Source organism: Ranitomeya imitator, chromosome 10 (genome assembly GCF_032444005.1).
Source record: "Ranitomeya imitator isolate aRanImi1 chromosome 10, aRanImi1.pri, whole genome shotgun sequence".
NCBI classification, from domain to species: Eukaryota; Metazoa; Chordata; class Amphibia; order Anura; family Dendrobatidae; genus Ranitomeya; species Ranitomeya imitator.
The window spans coordinates 97,311,214-97,321,673 of NC_091291.1; the positions used below are offsets into that span (position 1 = coordinate 97,311,214).

Below are 10,460 nucleotides of genomic sequence, written 5' to 3' on the forward strand. Positions count from 1 at the left end.
TTCAATAATTTAAAAAAAAATGTTCATTTTTAGTGCTTGGTTGAAAACCCTTTGTTGGCAATGACTGCCTGAAGTCTTGAACTCATGGACATCACCAGACGCTGTGTTTCCTCCTTTTTGATGCTCTGCCAGGCCTTCACTGCTTTGGTTTTCAGTTGCTGTTTGTTTGTGGGCCTTTCTGTCTGAAGTTTAGTCTTTAACAAGTGAAATGCAGGCTCAATTGGGTTGAGATCAGGTGACTGACTTGGCCATTCAAGAATATTCCACTTCTTTGCTTTAATAAACTCCTGGGTTGCTTTGGCTTTATGTTTTGGGTCATTATCCATCTGTAGTATGAAACGACGACCAATCAGTTTGGCTGCATTTGGCTGGATCTGAGCACACAGTATGGCGGCTCTGAATACCTCAGAATTCATTCGGCTGCTTCTGTCCTGTGTCACATCATCAATAAACACCAGTGACCCAGTGCCACTGGCAGCCATGCATGCCCAAGCCATCACACTGCCTCCGCCGTGTTTTACAGATGATGTGGTATGCTTTGGATCATGAGCTGTACCACGCCTTCGCCATACTTTTCTCTTTCCATCATTCTGGTAGAGGTTGATCTTGGTTTCATCTGTCCAAAGAATGTTCTTCCAGAACTGTGCTGGCTTTTTTAGCGAAGTCCAGTCTAGCCTTTTTATTCTTGATGCTTATGAGTGGCTTGCACCGTGCAGTGAACCCTCTGTATTTACTTTCATGCAGTCTTCTCTTTATGGTAGTTTTGGATATTGATACGCCGACCTCCTGGAGAGTGTGGTTCACTTGGTTGGCTGTTGTGAATGGGGTTTCTCTTCACCATGGAGATTATTCTGCGATCATTCACCACTGTTGTCTTCCGTGGGCGCCCATGTCTTTTTGCATTGATGAGTTCACCAGTGCTTTCTTTCTTTCTCAGGATGGACCAAACAGTAGATTTTGCCACTCCTAATATTGTAGCAATTTCTCAGATGGTTTTTTTCTGTTTTCGCAGCTTAAGGATGGCTTGTGTCACCTGCATGGAGAGCTCCTTTGACCGCATGTTTACTTCACAGCAAAACCTTCCAAATGCAAGTACCACACCTCAAATCAACTCCAGGCCTTTTATCTGCTTAATTGAGAATGACATAACGAAGGGATTGCCCACAACTGTCCATGAAATAGCCTTGGAGTCAATTGTCCAATTACTTTTGGTCCCTTTAAAAACAGGGTGGCACATGTTAAGGAGCTGAAACTCCTAAACCCTTCATCCAATTTTAACGTGGATACCCTCAAATGAAAGCTGAAAGTCTGAACTTCAACTGCATCTGAATTGTTATGGTTAAAATTCATTGTGGTAATGTCTATAACCAAAATCAGAAAAATGTTGTCTCTGTCCAAATATATATATGGACCTAACTGTATGTATATATATATATATATATATATATATATATATATATATATATATATATATATATATATATATATATCTACTATATAATTGTCTAAGGGTCACTTCCGTCTTTCTGTCTGTCCTTCTGTCTGTCTGTCTGTGACGGAAATTCCACCAAGTCGCTGACTGGTCGCGGCAAAACGGCCACGACCAATCAGCGACAGGCACGGTCCGGCGGCAAAATGGCCGCTCCTTACTCCCCGCAGTCATTGCCCGCTCCATAATCCCCTCCAGTCAGCGCTCACAAAGGGTTAATGGCAGCGTTAACAGACCGCATTATGCCGCGGTGTAACGCACTCCGCTAACGCTGATATTAACCCTGTGTGACCAACTTTTTACTATTGATGCTGTCTATGCAGCATCAATAGTAAAAAGATCTAATGTTAAAAATAATTTTAAAAAAATCATCATATACTCACCTTCCGGCGCCTTTCCCGCTCCTCGCGACGCTCCGGTGACCAGTCCGTGCATTGCAGTCTCGCTACGTGTCTGTGCTATATACTACGTGTCTGTGCTATATACTACGTGTCTGTGCTATATACTACGTGTCTGTGCTATATACTACGTGTCTGTGCTATATACTACGTGTCTGTGCTATATACTACGTGTCCTGTGCTATATACTACGTGGCCTGTGCTATATACTACGTGGCCTGTGCTATATACTACGTGGCCTGTGCTATATACTACGTGGCCTGTGTTATATACTGCCTGGATTACGTTATATACTACGTCTCTGTGCCATATACTACGTGGCCGTGCAATATACTACGTGGCTGTGGTATATATTACGTGGCTGGGCAATATACTACATCGCTGTGCTATATGCTACATGGCCTGTGTTATATACTGCATGGGCAGTGTTATATACTACGTGGCTGTGCAATATACTACGTGGCTGTGCAATATATTACGTGGCTGGGCAATATACTATGTGTCTGTGCTATATACTACATGGCTGAGCACTATATTACGTGGCTGGGCAATATACTATGTGTATGTCCTATATACTACGTGTCTGTGCTATATACTACGTGGCTGGGCAATATACTACGTGGGCTGTGCTACATACTACGTGGCTGGGCAATATACTACGTGGCTGGGCAATATACTACGTGGGCTGTGCTACATACTACGTGGCTGTGCAATAAACTACGTGGCAATTTGAACCACGCTTCGCTAATTGCTCACGGCCGGCCGGACGAATCCTGTGTGTAAATTGCATTATTCTGAAAACTTTGTAAATAAACTACATACAGATTCTAGAATACCCGATAATATATATATATACACTGTATATATATGCAATTTTCACACTAGACAATAGGTCTAATTGAAAGGGGTTATCCATGACTAGATATTTTTACCCTAGGGGCCTAAGATGTACAGTAGGTGCTAACTACCTGCCTGTTCTGGCCAGCGATGATCCCCCCTGGCTCAGCTGTGGATTTTCCTGCTTCCCTTGACCTCACATAAAGGTACCGTCACATTTAGCGACGCTGCAGCGATCTAGACAACGATGTCGATTGCTGCAGCGTCGCTTTTTGGTCGCTGGAGAGCTGTCACACAGACAGCTCTCCAGCGACCAACGATCCCGAAGTCCCCGGGTAATCAGGGTAAACATCGGGTTACTAAGCGCAGGGCCGCGCTTAGTAACCCGATGTTTACCATGGTTACCATTGTTAATGTAAAAAACACTACATACTTACATTCCGGTGTCTGGTCACGTCCCCCGGCGTCAGCTTCCCGCACTGACTGAGCGCCGGCCGTAAAGCAAAGCGGTGACGTCACCGCTGTGCTTTATGGCCAGCCGGCACTCACAGTCAGTGCGGGAAGCTGAAGGCGAGGGACGTGACCAGACACCGGAATGTAAGTATGTAGTGTTTGTTTTTTTTACATTTACAACGGTAACCAGGGTAAACATCGGGTTACTAAGCGCGGCCCATCAGGGTAACATCGGGTTACCAGTGAAGACATCGCTGGATCGGCGTCACACACGCCGATTCAGCGATGTCAGCGGGAAGTCCAGCGACGAAATAAAGTTCTGGACTTTCCCCAGCGACCAACGATCTCCCAGCAGGGGCCTGATCGTTGGTCGCTGTTACACATAACGATTTATAACGATTTCGTTAACGATATCGTTGCTACGTCACAAAAAGCAACGATATCGTTAACGATATCGTTATGTGTGACGGTACCTTAAAGAGAACAGAGCATTCTCTTCCGGTCTGCTCTGTCAACAGAAGGTCAATGCCGATATCACGCTGATTGACAGCCGACTCCCGGGTGTTAGCAGCATGGAGCTGCCTGTCAATCAGGATGACATCCACAGTGACGCCCTATCGACAGAGCAGAGCAGAAAGAAGAAGCTGTTCTGTAGATGTGACAACACCAGAAACAGGTGAATCGCGGGCAAGAGTGGTATGTTACCTATCTGAACCGGCATAGATTGATGCCGCGTAGAACAGGCAAGTAGTTAGAAACTACCTAAGTTTTTAGCTCCATAGGAAAGAATAACCAACGCCAAAGATAACTCCTTTAACCCACTCCCACCCCGGCAGGATTTTCAAAGTATGTTTACTCTGAAACATCATAGAGTTAAAGAACAAGATATACCTGGCTGAATCTCTGGCAGCAGCGGTCAATGTCCGGGCACAACAGACAGGTAGTTACCTCTGTTAGCAACAACAGGTCTTTTTTTTTTTTTTTTTTAAGTCCAGGATATCCCCATTCAGTGGTGAAAAAATTGCCATTTTCTGGGACTCACAAATATTTTTATTTTTCTATTGATGGAGTTGTGTATTTGCTTATCTTTCACATGACACAATTAAGTCTTTATTGTCACAATTTGGAGGTACGTACAATGTTTAGGTTGGTCTTTAGAGTATTTATTATGAAAGGTCCAGCAACACATTTTTTTTTCGTTTAACGGAATTTACCATATGGGTTAATTAGTTTCATATTTCAATAGGCAAGACTTTTACGGATGCAGCAATATTTATTTTTAAAATGTTTATTTTTTAAACTGGAAACATTTATACATATATTTATCTATTAAATATTTTTGTTTTCTTAATCCTCATAGGGGACTTAAATCAATACAATACAGTAAATAGCAAAAATCACTGTTTCCTATGAGCCAAAGACTGAGTTTCACATGAGTATCAACCTAGAAGTCATTACTCATGAGGCCTTTAGCAGGCTCCTTATGGATCGCAACCCATCGGGACCCCGCGGTCACAATGATCACATAGCGCCAATAGACTGATTTAGGCTCTATCTTTTCATAGAATCCTTCTGAGCATTGTCTAATCTGGGAAAAGGTCACCATGAAGGGGGCATGAACTGTATGGTGAATTGTGGATCCATTGTTATCTACTGTATATGGGATTATCTGCCATTATAATCCTGGCTGTGAGGATAATGAAGATGCTGAAAAGTCTTCTGTAAAGAACAGAAAGTGTGAGTAACCAATATAAAGGCTCCCGTACAATTTAGATAAAAGGCAGCCGAACCCACACATTTCAGAAGACCATAATGTGTATTGCGGCCTCTCGACTGACTCCCAACAGATGTCGGGGAACAAAAGGATTTGATAAACTAAATTGAAGCTTTTGTTTGGTGGACAGGTAAGGTATTACCAGATTACTATGGCAGCAGCTTTCTCATAGAAAACACAGAATTGCTTGGCTGAGTTAAGGTACCGTCACATTAAGCGATGCTGCAGCGATATAGACAACGATGCCGATCGCTGCAGCGTCGGTTTCGTCGCTGTATGGTCGTTGGAGAGCTGTCTCACAGACAGCTCTCCAGCGACCAACGATGCCGAAGTCCCCTGGTAACCATCGGGTTACTAAGCGCAGGGCCGCGCTTAGTAACCTGATGTTTACCCTGGTTACCATTGTAAATGTAACAAACACTACATACTTACATTCCGGGGTCTGTCACCCGGCCTCAGCTTCCCTGCACTGTCTCAGCGCCGGCCGGCCGTAAAGCAGAGCGGTGACATCACCGCTGTGCTTTACAGCCGGCCGGCGCTCACAGTCAGTGCGGGAAGCTGACGGCGAGGGGACAGACACCGGAATGTAAGTATGTACTGTTTTTTTTTTTTTTACATTTACAATGGTAACCAGGGTAAACATTGGGTTACTAAGCGATGTTTACCCTGGTTACCAGTGAAGACATCGCTGGATCGGCGTCACACACGCCGATTCAGCGAAGTCTGTGGGAGATCCAGCGACGAAATAAAGTTCTGGCCTTTCTGCTCCGACCAACGATGTCACAGCAGGATCCAGATCGCTGCTGCGTGTCAAACACAACGATATCGCTATCCAGGACGCTGCAACGTCACGGATCGCTAGCGATATCGTTGTTAAGTCGCTCAGTGTGAAGGTACCTTTAGGAGAGATAGAAGTCAACCAAAATATATCTCTGTATGACCTACAGGCCAGTGTGAAAACTGCAAGAAATTAAAGGGATTGTTGGGTGAAAACAAGTTACTTGCTGAAAAAAGGACATGGACCACACATTCAAAAAAATCATTTGTTGATCTAATACCGCCAGGGCCAGGCAAAAATACGTATAGCTGAACATGAGGTTCTTAGTTTAACATTCTGATCAGACTGTATGAAACTCACTGCCACATCACGGCAAGTCTCTCAGTAAGTCCTAACCTATTTGGAGCTTGAAAGGAATGTGGCTTGGTGCCGCACAGAACACATGCTGCAAGACTGAGCCCCCACACGCACAAAACCACAGCAACAATGTTCGCCATTGTTCAGTCTGACAGCTTGTGGAAGGGGAGTTTGTCTGCTCCATTCACTTGGTGTTAGTACTGCGTGGAAGCCATTGCTGCTTTGGTTTTGTGCCTGTGGGGCTTTGTGTCCTGGAGTCATGGGGACTCAGTCTTGCAGCATGGATGCTATGAGGCACCAGGTTGCCCGCCCTGCTGGTGCATTGTGGCTGCGATGGTGGTCAGCTCATGGCACCGCTCCTTTAAGGCTACAAAAAGTTAGGAACCAATGAGAGATTCGCCATGACGTGGCAGTGGGCCTCAGAGTCTGATCAGAATGTTAAATTAAGAACCTCATGTTCAGTTTGTACATTTTGCCTAGTGGCATTAGACCAAAGTATGATTTTTTTTGGATGTGCGGTCCAAGTCTTTTTTTTTTCAGCAGAAAACAAGTAATTACCTATAAATGGGTCTGGTGATAACTTATTAATCAATGGGGGTCTGACAGCTGTGACCTGTACTGATCGGCAGAACGGGGAATTTTTGTCCCCGACGTAGCACCTTTATCTCTATTTGAAAAGAACAGCTGTCAGTAGGATCCTAAGTCATGTTTATGAGCATATAGGTCATAGAAAGCTGAATAAAATGATACCTTGATATCTGCGATCTGATGTCTAAGGATGGTTGCACACTAGCGTTCGGCAGGGCTGCTGATGAAAGCCTTCTTCCTCCATTAAGCCCCGCCCACTGTCGCGCCTCTTCCTTCAGCTCCGCCTATGTCTGCATGCGTCCTGTGTACCCTATCTTTAACATTGGGTATGCAGGCCATGCGGATGTATGCGGATGCCTCCGCATGCGTCATTTTGACGCTGCGCTGACCTGCGTCGAACGCAACATGTTGGATTTTGTTGCGGTGGGAACAGCATCATAATGACACATGTGGAGGCATCCGCATACATCCGTATTGCCTGCGTACCCAATGTTAAAGATAGGGTATGCAGGACACATGCAGACGAAGGCGGAGCTGAAGGAAGAGAGTGGGGCCTAACGGAGGAAGAAGGCTGCCATCTGCAGCCCGGCCGAACGCTAGTGTGAAACTAGCCTTATTCCAGAGAAATCCATGTTTTTCTTATATTTAAATGAGCTGTTCCAGGCTATAGGCCAGACACTGATCTGCATGAGAGTCTGCCTCCAGAGCTTAATTGTAATAAAAGTGAGAGTTATCAGTATGAGGCAAGTAACTAACACAGGACAGTAGAACTGAGCTTTATTTCAAACCAACACATTAGCAGCTGCAGCCCTCACAGCTCTGATGTACTGCAACTCTGTCTGCCTGTGAGATAGAAGCTGAGAGGAAGCGGCAGATGTGTCAGTTATTACCCCACACAGCTCTGCAGTGAGATCAGAGAGCAGCCATTACACATCACAGTGGTAACCATTATACATCACATTGATTACTCTTCCTTACATTTAAAATAATCTCTGGGAGATCTATGTCTGGCCCATAGTCCTGAACAGCTCATTTACTTACATAAAAAAACATGGAATAAGACAACAGTTTGCACATATCAAGAAATCGTTTTATTCAGCTTCCTGTAGCCTGCATGTCGATATAGATGGCTTAGGGGGGTTCATCATACTGACAAATTCCCTTTTATAGTGGTATTTACACAGTATATGCCAGACATTACCAATAGATATACTACATCTAGGGAAAACATCCATCCCAATGTGGAATAAAAAGCATCTGCCAGTACAATCCTGAGTGACTCCAACTGACTACCAGAAGAATTCTCAATGAAAAATGATGTGACTGGAGTAGAAAATCTGAAGCAACCCAAAGAAGGATAAGAAAAGTAAAGTATTAGCAAGAGTATTCTAAATGGACAGTACAGAGATCTTTCTAATAATGTTTTTACACCTAGTCCTGCAACGATGACAATGAGGAGGCATCCTCTAACTCCAGAGGAAAGGTTTTTCTATCACAGGCAGTAATACTTTACTGTATGAGCAGTAAGATTATGTAACTCTCTGCTACATGATGTTGTCATTGCTGATTCACTAAACAAAGTATAAAGAGGCTGGGTTGCCTTTCTTGATACATATAATACTACAGGTCATGGGTACTAGGTTCTGTGATGAGATGCTGATCCAGGGAACCAGCCTTATTGTTATACACAAAATAGAAGGAATTTCCCCCTAATATGAGGAAATTAGCGTATGCCTCATGGGGGTTTTGTCTTTCTCTGGATCAACATGTTACATTCTAGTTTAAATCTGATGGACTTGGGTCTATTTTCAACCTTAACTATTATAAACTGTATATTTATTTAGTTGTAAAGTAGCCATATTTGTACTTTAGGCCATGTTCACACTATCAATATTTGGTCAGTATTTTACATCAGAATTTGTAAGCCAAAATCAGGAGGAAAAGCATAATAGAAACACGTCACCACTTCTGTATTTATCATCCACTCCTGATTTTGGCTTACAAATACTGGTATAAAATGCTGACAAAATACTAAACATGTGCCCGTGGCCTTATAGTTGATGACTTGCAGCCATTTTTTTTACTTACACCAGCACAGGGGCACGGTTCCAGTGCTGCTTGATCAGTCTCCGGTTCCTATAATGCCTTCCTGAGGCCAAATGCTCCAAAATGCGATCCCGTCTCACCCGCATGGGCAGCTCGCAGGATTTACAGTACAGAGTCTCCACCACCGATGTCTCTCCCGTATCATCATGTTCTATCACGTGTCTCCTCACCGCCAAGTCCGTGAACTCCGCGGCGTAGTCGTGCAGCGTTTTCTTTTTCCGTCCCATGACAAAAAAGAAAAAAAAAAAAACCAAAGACTAGAGAAGTTCAGAGCACGGCAGAGTCCAAGATATGTCGGTACAGGGGTCTCCGGCTACTTTCTGATGCTGCCTTGTCATATCTCAGCTACAGGAAATAATCCCTGCTCATCGTCGCCCCAATTCCTCAAGAAATGACATCATTCACATTATACTTATTGTTCCATAAAACCCTCACTAGAATAAATCAGCCCCTCCTGTAGGTTTACATCACCCCCACGTGATCACAGGTCCCCGCGCCCTCAGAGCATTGCAGTAAATATTTGGGTTTTTGTTTTTGCAGTAAATATTTGGGTTTTTGTTTTTTTCATAAAAATTCTAGATTTTGCACTAAATTATATAAATTTCGATCATATATTACAATGACTAATACCTTGATACACTACTCTATCCAGCCACTGATCATTGGGGGGGGGGGAAGAAGGGCAGCGGCTATAACATACAGGTTACCACGGCGATGAGATCAACCCTATCACTCCCATAATCTACAGGTCACCATGGTGATAAATGATTAGCTTAACCCTTTCATGGCTCCTATACTATACAGGTCACCATGGTGATAATTGAGATTAACCCTATAGTCGCTCCTATAATATACAGGTCACTATGGTGATAAATTATATTAACCCTACAGTTCCCACGGGTGTGTATGCAGCTCTGTCACCATTCAGTGCCATACTATACATATACCCTGCCCCCTCCCTTACCACCATTTTCTACATAGGCATATAAATTGTATACAGGAGCTCCACGGACTGCCTACTACGCTATCACCGGGAGGTGCAGCCCCTAATGTCTTCCCCCGCACACAGTTCCAAGACTTCCAGCGAGTTTACTGCTCAACAACTTAGCTGATCCGGAAACGGAACTTTATATGAACCGGAAGTGAAAGAGGAGCATAGAGTTGCGCGGAAGTTTTTTTTTTTTTAGAATTAGCGACCAGCGGCATCTAGCGGTGGCGGATCGCATTGCAGCGCTGAGTGTCTGATAGATACGTACAGACTGGCGGGTGCAGAGAGATTCACACAGAGCAGCATTTTTTTTCCGCATGAAAACCTCACAGAGAAATGCTGCGTACATTTCAAGCATTTTTTTACTTAGTTTTTATTGCATTTTTATGTGTTTTTTTATGCCTTCCATTGAATGTTCAAAAAGGCATCGATAGAAGTGAAATGTGTTTAAAAAAAATGCAAGTAAAAAAATGCACTGTGTGAAATTAGAAATGTCATTTATTTTACTGCTGCTGTAAAAAGCTGCATTTTTTGGGCATAAAAATTGGTATATGTGACCAGGAGCTAAGAAGACAGGCGGTGGTATAATGTCTTACACAATGCTTTTCGCTTATAAACCGACATTTCCGGGGGCCACATTGGGCCCCGAATCTGTTCCCTACGTGATTTTTCCAGAAATGTAAACTCATACA

At 43.7% G+C, this 10,460-nt stretch overlaps 1 protein-coding gene across 2 annotated transcripts in view; it reads right to left on the reverse strand.

The window, feature by feature from the left end:
* The window catches only part of LOC138651054 (myo-inositol 2-dehydrogenase-like), a 37,236-nt gene extending 27,335 nt beyond the window's left edge, over nt 1–9,901 (reverse strand). The window contains exons 1-2 of one of the 2 annotated variants that reach the window (XM_069740996.1): nt 9,745–9,762; nt 8,763–8,992 (exon numbers count right to left, since the gene is read on the reverse strand). In XM_069740996.1, the coding sequence (XP_069597097.1) occupies nt 8,763–8,992; nt 9,745–9,750 (236 nt within the window). In that variant the 5' untranslated portion in view covers nt 9,751–9,762. Of the gene's footprint in view, nt 1–8,762 lie in introns of both variants that reach the window. The other variant, XM_069740994.1, reaches the window with a different exon arrangement.
* Between the last annotated feature and the right edge of the window lie 559 nt (nt 9,902–10,460).